Source organism: Heterocephalus glaber, unplaced genomic scaffold, assembly GCF_053883595.1.
Source record: "Heterocephalus glaber isolate CG9 unplaced genomic scaffold, H.glaber_assembly_v1.0 deba00001613, whole genome shotgun sequence".
NCBI classification, from domain to species: Eukaryota; Metazoa; Chordata; class Mammalia; order Rodentia; family Bathyergidae; genus Heterocephalus; species Heterocephalus glaber.
In genome coordinates, this window is record NW_028258384.1 from 40,395,577 (window position 1) to 40,409,529 (window position 13,953).

A 13,953-nucleotide genomic window follows, 5' to 3' on the forward strand; every position below is an offset into this window, starting at 1 on the left:
TCAAGTGCTCACTTTTCCCATCTGAAATAATGAGGAGTTGAATTATATTATCTCTGTTCTCAGTTCTATCATTTTGTGTTTTTTATGTCACATAATTGAAATTAGCAGTGTGAGTGTGTGTGTGTGTGTGTGTGTGTGTGTGTGTATGAGAATTCTGAGGATGTATAGTCACCAACTGGTGCCTTTTGGGAGTGCTTAAGTACATATTAAATATATGTAGCTTCTGTCTTGTTTACACGATGTTTGTGATCTATTCTAGAGAAACCAAATGGTTCTAGGGCTAGAATAAAGAAGACTTAGCATTAAGTAGGAAACTAAGGATGATAAGAGAAAGAGAAACTGGAGTTTTTATTTCAGGAATATAATGAAACTTGGGTAAAACAAAAATCAGCATGTGTTTTACAAAGAGGCAAAGAGACATTTTTCCTAATTTCCTTTTTCCCCTTCATTTACCACTTCACCGCCCATAGACTCCTCTGTTCCCCAAAGGAATTTATGATTAACTACAATTCATGATTCAAAGTCATAATTGCTATTCTTAAGAATAGAAATGTGGGATGTAAAAATTGTACTAACAAAAAATAGAATGACATGTAGATTTATACCATGTAATACAAATCACTTTCAAAATTTAAATCTCAGGTTCATTGATGAGGAATTATTTTCTCCAAAAACCAGATCAGAAAGAAAAGACTGCTTATGTTGATTCATCTAATTTCATATAAACATTTGTTCCTAGTGAATGAATGAAAATTACTTATTCAAAAACATCTTGCCATACCTTTATAAAGAATAAAATGTCTATATCATTACTCACACTTTTCATGAAAATAGAAATCATTAAATGTATAACTGGAGAATACATATGGTACAAGAGGAAATCTCCCATAATGAAAACCAATTTTTGTAAAAACGTAGTTTGATCATGTAACAATAACCTAAAATGGCTTTTCAGCACTTGACATTTTGTATAGAAGAATCAGTATACAGGTCTCCAACCAAAGAAGTTATGTAAAATGGGTAACAGTAATCTACTGCTAATATATAAAATCAATTTAGAGATATGTTATACACACATAAGTGAATAAATGGAGTCCAAAGGCAAAAGCAAGCAAATTTCTCCATGATTTTTTAATCATTGTTCTCTAAAGGAATACAGCAGGATGTAGATTCTAAGCAACATAATAGTAAAAATGTCTGGGAGATCATCTATACTGGACATACTAAACTCAGAAACAGGACTAATTTGCAAGACACAAAACAATCAGCATATGTTACCCTTGAGAAAACCCAGATGTTAGAACTATAAGAAAAGACAAATAGAAAATATATTTGGAATGACTATAAGTAGATGTCCTCAGAAGAGAAAAAAGTATTTAAAAACCTACATGGAGAATTTTGAACTGAACACCATATTTGAAATGAAAAATTTACCAAGTGCGCTAAATAGTATACTGGAAATGATGGAGGATAGAGCCAGTGGACTAAAATTTGGTCAAGAAATATTAACCTGGGCTGGGGATTTAGCTCAGTGGTTCCACCGCCTGCCTCGCAAGCACAAGGTCCTGAGTTTGATCCCCGGTACCAAAAAAAAAAAAAAAATCAAAAGATTGATCTAAGAAGACACTGAATAAAACTACTAAAAATGCTAAAAAAATTATTATCCAGTGTGAGGAACATTACAACAAAGAAGTTCCAATATTGAAACAAATTAACAAAAGTACAGGGAACTGAGAGACAATATTGCAGTGTTTTCTTCTCCAAAAGGAAAGAAGAAAAAAAGTTATTGAAGATAAACTATTTTAAGGAAATGGTAGCTAGAAATATTCCACATTTGGTAAAACAGATTAACAGATTCAAGAAGCTTAATGAATGTAAAACAGAATAACTCAGAGAAAACCATGCCCAGATACATCATAATCAAACTACTAAAAACCAAACATAAATTTAAAACCTTGAAAGCAGCCAAGGAAAAACATATGTTATATAAGAAACATCAATTTGAGCACAGTGGATTTCTCATCAGAAACAATGACAATAAACATTTGGAAAATAAAGTTTATAAAAGCAATGGCATTTACAGTAGCATACACAACATGAAATTCTTAGGTATAAAAGTAACAAAACATACACACTGAAAATTTCTGAACATTGATAAGCAAAATCAAGGAATATCTAAATTGATAACTAAACTGTGTTCACAAATTAGATGACTCAATATTGTTAAACATCAGCTTTATCCAAATTGATCTATAGATTCAATTCTACCACACTCAAAGTCATGGGATATTTATAGACATAGAAAAACTGCTCAAAATGTATGTGGAAAAGCAAAGGAACTAGAATAGTGAAAGCAATTTTAAAAAGAAAAACGTTGGTAACCACACTAGTTGATTTCAAGACTTACAAAACTATAGTAATCTAGACATTATCATATTGGTAAAAGGATAGACACAAAAATCATTGATATAGAATCTACAGTACTAAAATACACCCACAAAAAGCTTTTAATAGTTACATCTACTTTATTCTTTTATCATTATATATATTTTTAAAATTTATTATTATTATGGTAAAATATATAACAAAGTTTATATCTTCCTGGTTTTAAATGTATAGTTCATAAATGTCGACTATATGCATATTGTTTTGCAATTAATGCCTAGTACTTTTAATTGTGTAAAACAAACATTATATACACTGTCTGAGTCCATTTCTGATCCTCTAACAAAACAATGTACTTACTCCAGCCCTTTTATTTATTTTGGGGGGAATGAAACCAGGATGTTCAGGTTGAGCTATATCCCTAGATCTTTATTTTTTTGTGTGATTAAGTCACATTAATTTATTCCTCTTAATAAAATACATAAAATCCATTATTTCTATTCCAACTAGAAGATACAAATTTTCTTTTTTTATTTTATTGGTACATTTTAGGTATACAATATAATAACATTCATCATTGGAAATTTGCACCTTTACATAATCTCTCTTGGTTCTTACTTTTCCCCCTTCCCCTGCCCACCTTTCAACCCCTCCATCCCTCCCTATTTACAAAGACTGTTAGAAGAGACAAATTGTCTAAAAGATTTTTAGAGAAAATTCACAGTACATTAGGGGGAAAGAGTTTATACAATGTATTATCATTTCAGTCTCCTGTATTTGCTATGTATTACTTGTAATTTGATGATTTCTTCAGTGAACATTTTTTATTATACAAGTTTTTATGATCTATTTCTTTCAAAGTATTTCAAGTTTATACTTTGATCTCTTCTGACTAAATTATTTGGCATAAGAGAGAGGACCTGATGACAGTTACAGTCAATTGCACTGGTGCAATATTTTCTAAGTAATCTAGCCTGGCACAGACACCTACTTAAGCACAATGGAGTCATCTAGTTCTTAAAGATAAAGATCACAGTTTGGGATTCCTTGTACTTAAGACATCCAGGCTCAGGACTATGTAACCTTACTAGTTTTCAAAAACAAAACAAAACAAAAACCAAAACCATATACATATATATAGCAGAGAATCATCATTTACAGATTTCCTTCTTAAGAATTTAAAAATTATATTAAAATGCCACAGACCTATATTTAGTTTAAAACATACAAAGAAACACGTTACTTTATGAAAACTCTTCACTGGCCTATTGGTAACCTCAATTACTACAAAAAAAATTGATACTTATCATCTAGGACCTGAGTTACAACATCAAAATTTGCCTGTACAGTACAAATAAATTTTAATAAAATTACACATTTTTCAGATTATCTTTTTCCATGATTAATATGTACTTCCTTTGGTTTTCTGTGAAAGCTTTCCCAATACTAATTTAAAAGATATTAATGAATTACTATATCTTTGTTCAATTTCCTATCCCTATCTACTATTCAAATAATCTTCATCAAAGAAATGAAAATGCTATGTCTTCATTATCTCTGTTACTTTTTCATGTGAAAACAACAGATTTGAGGGAAATTTAAATAAAGCTGAAATTGGCAAAGTTTTATTTCAATAGTTTTCTCCCTTGCAGGCTGAAGAAAAAAAAGTGCTAATTACTCTATAAGTCAATAGAAATTCAAGCAATTGAATACTGTTATTCCTAGAGCATTTGTAAAAATAGTTTTGACAATTATTGAATATTAAATAGTACATTTCTGCTTCTAACACATTCTAGAATTTACATGTTGGAACTCTGAAGTTAATAGGTTTAGCTACAGAATTTTTTTTTTAAATGTAAGGCCATTTACTAAAATACACAAAGTACAAGATGAAAATGAAGGAAACAGAGAAATTCAGCTTTTCACAACCAAAAAAAAAGCACTACCTTAAAAATAATTTAGAAAAGTTTTGTAAAAGATGTTGCAGATTTGGATTCCATTAACCAAGATTATGTCAATTCATAAATCTATATCAATCTTTTTAAAGTATGAGATTTTAAAAGCTCATGTTCAGTGCATATGTTAATTGTTTTATTACACACGTTTATTCAATATTATCTTCTCAAAATGGGTCATTTAAAAAGGCAAAGCAATTTTCATTTATAAGCTTCATTCAACTTCACTTAGGGCTGAATACACAAGAAATGTGCATTTAATGCATAAAAGTCACAGTGGATAGCAGCAAAGGACCGGGGGGCAATAAGAATTTGATAATTCACATTGTGACTATTCTGTACATTAATGAAAAATAATTCACACTTCTAGAACATCAAGACATCCCTTTTGATAGAATCAAAATAAACCAAAGATACCTCACTGACACTTCCCCACCCCTAAGCAAATTGGTGACTATTACACAGAAAACTAAAATAGTTATGGAAGCAAAAGTATTCTGATGGCAATAAAAGTTTGGAAACTGTATTTCAACCTCTTTTTCTTTTTCCCAAAGTGCACGATTCAGGGTTCTCAGTCTTTCAGTAGTGCTTCTCCTGTAAATAATCCTTCATTTTGTTTGGCAAAGGCAGTTTCTGAATTAAGTCTATTCTGGTATACTGACGTATAACAAAACGACACAGGTACTGCAAAGAACGCACCTGCATGAACCGTGACACTGGACTGGTCAGTCTGACAGGGTAAGTTGCAGATCCGGGCAATGGAGACCTCGAATAACAAAAAGCTCCATTTTCAGAGTCCCTGATTGAATGCTTAATTAGATCAACTATAGATCTGTGCCCTTCCACATCTGGTTGTTCATAAAAGCTAAACCTACCATTTGAGTGCTCAATTCTAGTGTGAAGTGTTTTACCATGGGAACGAAAGCTCAAGCTTAAAAGATAATGATCATCAGAACTATCCCGAACAAGAAAAGAACCATCTGGCAAGTTTGCTAGTTTCCCTTCTGCCTCCCAGCGTGTGAGTGGTCCCCAGTACCATCCTTGTTTTGCAAGTTTCTTCAGCTCCTCTGTAAGGCTTGCCACAACCCTGGGACCACTACTCTGCACTGAATCATAAACTCTTGCAACCCCAGGAGCAGAGTTAGGGTATGGATCAAAATTCAAATGACAACACATACTTTCAGCCACGTGGGCATCTGTGCCAGTGAGTCCACTGAAGTTCCTTTGGATTTGATTATTCTGCATTGTAGGTACCAAAGGTGAAAGTGGAGGGACATCATCACGACTTGCTCTGGGGCTCTGCAACATGACTCCCGTGATGCCAATCAACAAGCCATTCACAGACTGATCCACAAAGATCTCTGGGGCAACAACTAGGTCCTGGTTTACCTCATTCTCATCTTCAGCAAAAGAGCTCCCTCCCACTTGAGGAGGAACTGCAGAGACCTCCATGGGCAAAGAACTGTTCAGACAATAGCTACGTGATCCTTCCAAAGGATACATCCTCTCGTCTAAAGGCACAGTATACTGAATGTAGTCCTGGGGCTTACGTTCAATAACTACAGGCACATGTTCATCCAGGTGGAAATGCAAATCTCCATTGGGAGAATCAGAACTCTTAAGAGAATTATTTTGCTCTTGGCATACAGTTTCAGACTGAAGGTCATGAAAATCCTTTCGAACAGCATTCAGTGCAGGACTTGGGCTGGAAGAGTGAACCAAGGCTTTGACCCTGACCTCCGTTTTGATGTAAGTCTCCTCGGAGTTTGTGGGCCCGCGAGGCCAGGGCGTGTGGGTGTAGTGCTGACTGCGGAGGGAAGTAGACCTGATTGGCTTTTTCACTCTGACATCTTTGAAGACCATGGGGGCTGAGGAGGAGGAGAAGGTGTCCTCATCGGCACAGCTTCCTGACGGTGTGCTGCCCTTGCCCTTTGGCTTCTGCTTAGAAGAAAGCCACCTTTTTAAGGTTCCCATCAGGCTCTCACTTTTTGATCTGTTTTTCCCACCTTTTTCATCTTCACTGTTGATATCACAGCTGGCCATATCTTTACCATAGCAGCTACCAAACAAGGCATCATCTTTTCCAAAGTCACTGGCTATTGATGGTTGTTGTACTACCATGAAATCAGTTTCTTCTTTACTTTTACTCAAGTTAAAAGACTTCCGGAAGGTTTTAAGACTAATTTTCTTCATTATGACTAGTTCCTTAATCCACAGGGATCAATTTTCTCTCTGGAATATTATCCCCAAACATCTGGAGAGGCTTCAATGCTGTATCTCTGTATTTTTCCAGCTTCATTTAACCTTTGGAGCCATTTTCTGCTAGAAAATTTCCAGATGTCGTAGTGATACCATTAGAGTTTACTGATGTTCACATCACTGCCTTCCAGGCCTTTATAGATATCCTACCCTTTTTTTTCCTTCTTCTCTCCAACTGCGGAAGTTGCCAACTCCTGGAGTAAACTGTAAATGGAGGCCTGCCGCGGTTCCAGGGGCGGTTTAAATTCCGGGGCGCTCCCTATTCCACACGTCCGTCCGCATCTGCAGATTCCAATGCAGCAGCACAGCACCAGCGGCCGCCGGCTCCGCTTCTTCGCCCAGCACCGGCGCGACTGCCGCGCTCTTCCCTCCTCCCCTCCGCAACTCCTCCTTTTCCGTCCGCCTCCTCCTCCTTCCCCGGGAGGGCGCAAGTCCGCGGCGCCACGGGCAGAGCTCCGAGCAGGGGTGGGCCACCTAGGCCAGGCGGGCAGGGCGTTGGGCCAGAATAGTTTTTTTATATTGTTGGTTTTTATCAATAATACTGACAGAAATTAACACAATTTTACTATAAACCCTCACAACACCCCTGTGAGGTAGACATTGCTTATTCCCACTTTACAGGTGGGAAATCACAAAGTCATAGCAAAAAATAATAACCTCAGAAGTTATATATCAAGAACTTGTGGTTTTGTTATAAGGCAGGCTATACTTAGATATTGAGTCTGTAATATGTAATAAGGACAAATACTCAAACATTCTTTATTTTTCTCAAGAAAACAACTACGTGTAGAATCTGGAAAGAAGAGATAACTTAAAGCTCATCCAAGGGGAAAATGTCTACCTGCTACACTGATCAAAGTGTATATGGCAGTTTTAAGCTTGGTAATCACTGCACAAACCACATTGTACAGTATTATTAGGGTACTGGTTAGTAGTATAGCTCCATTTTGCAGATGATACAGTGAAAACTAAAGGTCTTAGCTGGAAGAACTTTTTAAATACAAAGTAGATTTTGTTTCTTTTTAGTGAGGAATGATGTCTTTTAAAAAATACAAAATTCAGAGCATAGTATTAGGCTTATAACAGTTACTTTTTTAAAATGCCTGCAAAATGAATAAAGAAAAAAAAACCCTCTTTACCTCTCTGAAATTCAGCTTTTTAAATTTTTTCCTATACAATGAAGTTAACATTTTCCCACTTCCTAAAACAGAATATTATGAGCACTAAGGAAAGAGCATTTGCGTTTTTTTGTTTTGTTTTGTTTTGTTTTTGGTGGTGGTGCTAGAGATTGAACCCAGGGACTCACACATGCTAATAAGCAAGAGCTCCACCACTGGGCCATTGCTCTAGCTCCTGGCCTTAGTTTGTAGTCCTCCTGGCTCAGCCCCTCATGTAACTGGAATTACAGGTGTGCACCACCACACCTAGCTGGCTTCAGTTCTTAATATTACAAGGAACTATACAAATAAGAAGAAAAATCCAAAGCCAGGCAGACACTGCTGTAATCCCAGGACTCAGGAGGTTGTGATCCCAGCACTTGGGAGGCTGAGTCAGTAGGATCACTGCTAGTTTGAGGTGGGCCTGGGCTGCACAGTGAGTACAAGGGCAGCCTGCATTATATTGAGACCTTGTATCAAAAAAAAGAGAAAGAGAGAGAAATCTAGTCAATCACTGTCTTCTTAATATTCATATAGGTCTATTTCTACTTTAAACAGGTGTTATTTAGCCCAGCCAATTAGTTTCAAGCAATTTCTTTGGATTTCCTCAGATTACCCTGAACTGCTGTCTTATTCCATCACCCATAACACCACTACTCTAGTCCTTTAGCCACACAAGAGCTTCCTGTATTAAAGACAAAAAACTGGGGAAGGAGGGAAAAATATGGATACAAAAAACTGGAAAAATTGCCAGACACCGTGGCACACACCTGTAATCCCAGCACTCAGGGAGGCTGAGGCAGGAGGATCACAAATTTAAGTCTAGTGTGGACAATTTAGCAAGACACCATCTTGAAATTTTAAAAAAGGACTGGGGATGTAGCTCAGTCGGAAGACCCTGGATTTAATAGCCAATACCCTCACACACAGAGACACACACTGGAAAAATTATCTTAATGAGAATAATAAAACTTTAAGAACTCCAAGTAATATATACCAAATAGTCTAAAATACATAAAATCAATGTTAATATTCATATTCTTATGAAAGCTTTGAAGGCAGTATGAGTTTGAATAACTGCTTAAATGAATTAGTGAAAAAAGTTTTAGGTTAGGTAAAACTCTGACCCCAAAGAGCTGCAATTTGCTTGACTCACTCCTAGTATAACTGGTCCTATCTATAGGTAGACTGTGCTCTCAGTGTGGATCCCAGGCCTTACTCCTTGTCTAAAGCACAAACCCTGCTGCTTTAGACACCGCCCAGAACCTTTCTTTACCGAACCCCAGGAAACTCACCACTCTAAGTCAAACTCACTGCCTTCATATTTTAGAATTAACTGGATTATTCTTTGAGCTCCTTCCTGATGAACAAGGGGGTTATTGAATATGTCATGAAACCTCCTCGGAAGTGGTCAACCAAAAGGGAGCTCAAATACTTTTTATATATGGCTAGATTCTAAGTCTCACAAATCAAATTTATTAGATGTACTCATCATGCATTAAATGCAGGGCCAGGAATGGTGGTAAACCTACCTGTACTCCTGGCTACCTGGAGGCTAGGGTGAAAGGACTGCTTGAGCCCAGGAGTTCTAGACCAGCCTGGGAAACACAGAAAGAACCTGTCTCAAATGGGAAAAAAAAGTAGAGACCCTCAAATATTCTTCAAATGTCTGTAAGGCTTAGAATTTAATAGGGAACCCTACAAAAAAAATGAAGTTGATTTATCTGAGACAAAGTCTTGCTACATAGTTAAGGCTGGCCTTGAACTTACTATGTAGTCCAGGCTGGCCTTGAACTCATGGTGATCCTCCTGCCTCAGCCTCCTGAGTGCGGGGATTACAGACAAGTGGATGAAGCTCTTTTGGATCTCTTTTTATTATCCTTGACCACTAGTATCTCAAATTTGAATACTTCCAAAACAGGCTAGCTCTATCCTTTCTGGTGAAGTTTGATCAGCTATTTCTCAGGTACAGAGAGCCGGGGAATCCATCACTTATTCCATCAAGTTTAATTTTTCTGGGGGTTTAGCTTTGTATATGTTATCATTATAAAAAGGAATGAAGTTTATTCACAGCAGGAAAACTACCACTGTGGACTCTAAGCATAGTCCCAGAACACTAGATGGATTCTTTCTGCCAATTTTACAAACCAGAAGAAGTGAAAACTATGCCACTGAAAAATTATTTTTCAAATGAATTTTAGAAAATGAACATCAACCTAGGCAACCTAGGAAATCTCACAACGAGAGCAGAAAAAAATGATTTGTATGTTAACATTTTTCTTTTTAAACTCATCTTAATCTTTTGTTATAAAAATTTCAAACTTTTCATAAAGTCTCTAAAGAAATGCTCGGAATTTAGGTAAAACCCCTTGGGTGCTGATTAACACAGATTTATCTGAATCTCTGGCTCTATGTGCTTATCTATGTGTACGTATCTTATTATTTCTCTACAATATTTTATATCTCTTTTACTCTTCTCCTACTCTCTTTTAACTGAAATATTTTTCTTAAAAATGAGGTATACTCAGTGTTAAGTAAATAAGAGCCATGTAAGTAAAAAGTTAAAATTACTCATGATTTGGTATAGCCATGACTTAAAAGTAACTTTTCAGTAATCCCAGCACTATGGGAGGCTAAGGCAGGGAGATTGGAAGTTCAAGTCCCACCTGAACAGAACAAGACACTGCCTTAAAATGAAAAAAATTAAAAGTGCTGGGGATGTTGCTCAGTGGTAGAGTGCCCCTAGTTTCTTTTTTTTGTTTTTGGTATCAAGGATTGAACTTGGGACCTTGCGTTTACGAGGCAGGTGGCACAACCACTGAGCTAAATCCCTGGTTATCCCTAGTTTCAATCCCCAGTACCACACACACAAATCCAAATGTTTTATACATTGTAATATATAATTATACATTAAAATAATTACTAATTTCCTATGGGGAAGAAAATATTTTTAAATAATCCTCAGAGGGACTTAACCCATAGGAAACATAAGCCAAGAGTGATGGTGTAGAATTTCTTTCTTTTTTTGGTGCTGTATTTGAACCATGCCTCATGCATGCTAGGTGAGCACTATGCCTTTGAACTACATCACCAGCTCCTAGAATATTCTTTAAAACAGATTTCACTTACTCCATATCCAATTTTATTTTACTGATTCTGCAACCTGGAAAATCTTAAAGGATTCCATAAGTATGCATTTACTCTAAAGTTTCCAAATTTCTACTCTGATTTTTAAGCTGTGATTGAATTTATGAAAAGTTTACAGGGCTAACTGAAGCTTACATTTTTTTTTATTTTTATTTTTTTTGTACTAAATTCTTTCATTGGTATATTGTAGGTATACAACACAATTACATTTCTCATTGGGAATTGTACCTTTACATAATGCATCTTGGTTCTTATTTTTTCCCCATTCCTAACCCTCGATTCACGCCCTCCACCCTTCCCTATTTACAAAGACTTTATTTCCATTTTTTCCATTTCTCATCATTTTTCCTTTTCCTTCTTTCCTTTCCCCTGCCCCTCCCACTACCCCTACCCTTTTGGACTGTTTCTTCCTATTTTACATTATCGATTATTCATTCTAATCATTGGTACATTTTAGGTATACAATATAATGACATTCATCAGTGGAAATTTGCACCTTTACATAGTCTCTCTTGGTTCTTATTTTTCACCCTTGCCCAGCCCTCCCTTCAACCCCTCCATTCCTCCCTATTTACAAAGATTTTGTTCCTATTTTTCCATTTTCTCATATTAATCCCATTCCCTTCTATCCTTTCCCCTACCCCTCCCACTTCCTTCCCCTTTGCCCCTTTTCTTCCTATTTCACATGACCTATTATACATTTAGTCCTTATTTACACTTTCAGTTTCTCACACCAGAGAAACTATTCGGTATTTACACATGTGTGGCCTATGTATTTCACTTAAGAGTATTGCCTCAATGTGCATCCACTTAGCTATAAATGTCTCTAATTTCTCATTTTTTATGGCTGAGTAGTACTCCATTCCATAAAAAACACATTTTCTTTATCCAGTCTCCAGTTGATGGGCATTTGGGCTTTTTCCAAGTTTTAGCTATTACAAACTGCACTGCTATGAAGACGGGTGCACATATATCACTGTGGTATGATTCTTTTAATTCTTTGGGGAAGATCCCCAGGAGTGGAATAGTGGGGTCAAATGGGACTTCCAGTCCTAGTTTTTTGAGGTATCTCCAGACTGATTTCCACAGTGCTTACACCAGTCTACCCTTCCACCAGCAGTGGAGCAGGGTTCCTCTTTCCCCACAGCATTTGTTATTGATTGATTTCATGATAGCAGCCATTCTTTCTGGAGTGAGGTGGAATCTCAGCATTGTTTTCATTTGCATCTTTCGATTGACTAGTGACATTGAACATTTTTTCATGTATTTATTCGCTATTTCCACTTCTTTGTCTGAGAAATGTCTGTTCATTTCAGATGCCCATTTTTGGATTGGGTCTTTAAATTTGGGAGGTCCGATCTTTTTAAGTTCTTTATAGATTTGAGATAGTAGACCTTTGTCTGAGGAAGAGCAGGTGAAGATTTTTTCCCACATTGTGGGTTGTCTCTTCACACTGCTGGTGGTTTCTCTTGCTGTGCAGAAGCCTTCTAATAAGAAGAGATCACACTTGTTGATTGTTTGTGCTAGTTCATGGGTAACTGAGGTTTTGTTCATAAAATCTTTTCCTACACCGATGTCTTCAAGGGTTCTACCTAACCTCTGTTCCAACTGGCTCACAGTTTCTATTTTAATATTTAGATCTTTAATCCATTTTGATTTTAGTTTAGTGCATGGTGAGAGATATAGGTCTAGTTTTCATCTTTGGCAAGTTGAAGCCCAATTTTTCCAGCACCATTTATTAAAGAGGCTGTCTTTCCTCCAGTGAGGGTGTTTGGCTCCTTTGTCAAAGATGAGATGGCTGAGTGTGTCTGGCATTGTTTCTGCATCTTCTAATCTGTTCCACTGGTCCTCAGGTCTGTTTCTTTGCCAGGACCATGCTGTTTTTATCACAGTAGCTTTGTAGTAGAGTTGCAGGTTGGGGATTGTGATACCCCCTGCCATGTCTCTGTTACCTAGAATTGCTTTGGTATTCTGGGTCTCTTCTTGTTCCAAATGAATTTTTGGACTGTTTTCTCAAGGTCTATGAAGTATGCTGCTGGGATCTCAATTGGAAATGCATTGAATCTATATAGCAGTTTTGGAAGTATGGCCATTTTCACTATATTAATCCTTCCTACCCAGGAGCAGGGGATGTCTGTCGATTTTCTGATATCATCTTCAATCTCTCTTTTCAGAGTGCCATAGTTTTCAGAGAAGAGGTCTTTGATTTCTTTTGTTAGGATGATTCCTAGGTATTTCATTTTTTTGGATGCTATTGTGAAAGGAATTGTTTGCCCTATTTCTCTCTCAGTGAGTCTGTCATTTGTGCAGAGGAAAGCTATTGACTTTTGTGTGTTGACCTTGTAACCAGCCACTTGACTGAATTTGGTGATTAAGTCTAGAAGACTTTTGGTGGAGTTCTTGGGGTCTTCTCTATAGAGTATCATGTCATCTGCAAATAATGACAATTTGACTTCTTCATTACCTATCTTTATTCCTTTTATTTCTTTCTCTTGGCTAATTGCTGGGGCTAATGTTTCCAGAACTATATTGAACAAGAGTGGTGATAGTGGACATCCTTGTCTTGTTCCTTATTTTAATGTGAAGGATTTCAGTTTTTGACCATTTAGTATGATATTGGCTGTTGGTTTTTCATAGATGGCTTCTATCAGTTTGAGGTAGAGACCATCTATTCCAATTTTTTGTAGAGTTTTTATCATAAATGCATGTTGGATTTTGTCAAATGCTTTTTCTGCATCTATGGAGATAATCATATGGTTTTTGTCCTTGGCTCTATTGATATAGTGTATTACATTGATTGATTTGCGTATATTGAAACATCCCTGGATTCCTGGGATGAATCCCACTTGATCAGGATGTATGATCTTCTTGATGATCTTCTGCATTCTGTTTGCCAGTATCTTATTAAGGATTTTGGCATCTATGTTCATTAGTGAGATTGGCCTATAGTTCTCTTTTTCAGTTGGGTCTTTCTCTGCTTTGGGATCAAGGTGATGCTTGCTTCCAGGAATGAATTTGGGAGTATTGCTTCCCTTTCAATTTCACTGAAG

General features: G+C 36.5%; 1 protein-coding gene across 1 annotated transcript; it reads right to left on the minus strand.

Annotated features, from left to right (window-relative positions):
* Positions 1 to 204: 204 nt before the first annotated feature.
* LOC101706091 (suppressor of cytokine signaling 6) lies at positions 205 to 6,965 on the minus strand. Its single transcript, XM_004861416.3, has one exon. It carries the CDS (start codon positions 6,531 to 6,533, stop codon positions 4,920 to 4,922), a length of 1,614 nt encoding a protein of 537 aa, XP_004861473.1. The 5' UTR covers positions 6,534 to 6,965; the 3' UTR covers positions 205 to 4,919.
* Positions 6,966 to 13,953: the final 6,988 nt, after the last annotated feature.

Excerpts from the sequence above, each read along its gene's own strand:
- LOC101706091 (XM_004861416.3), bottom strand. The coding sequence starts at position 6,533 with ATGAAGAAAATTAGTCTTAAAACCTTCCGGAAGTCTTTTAACTTGAGT.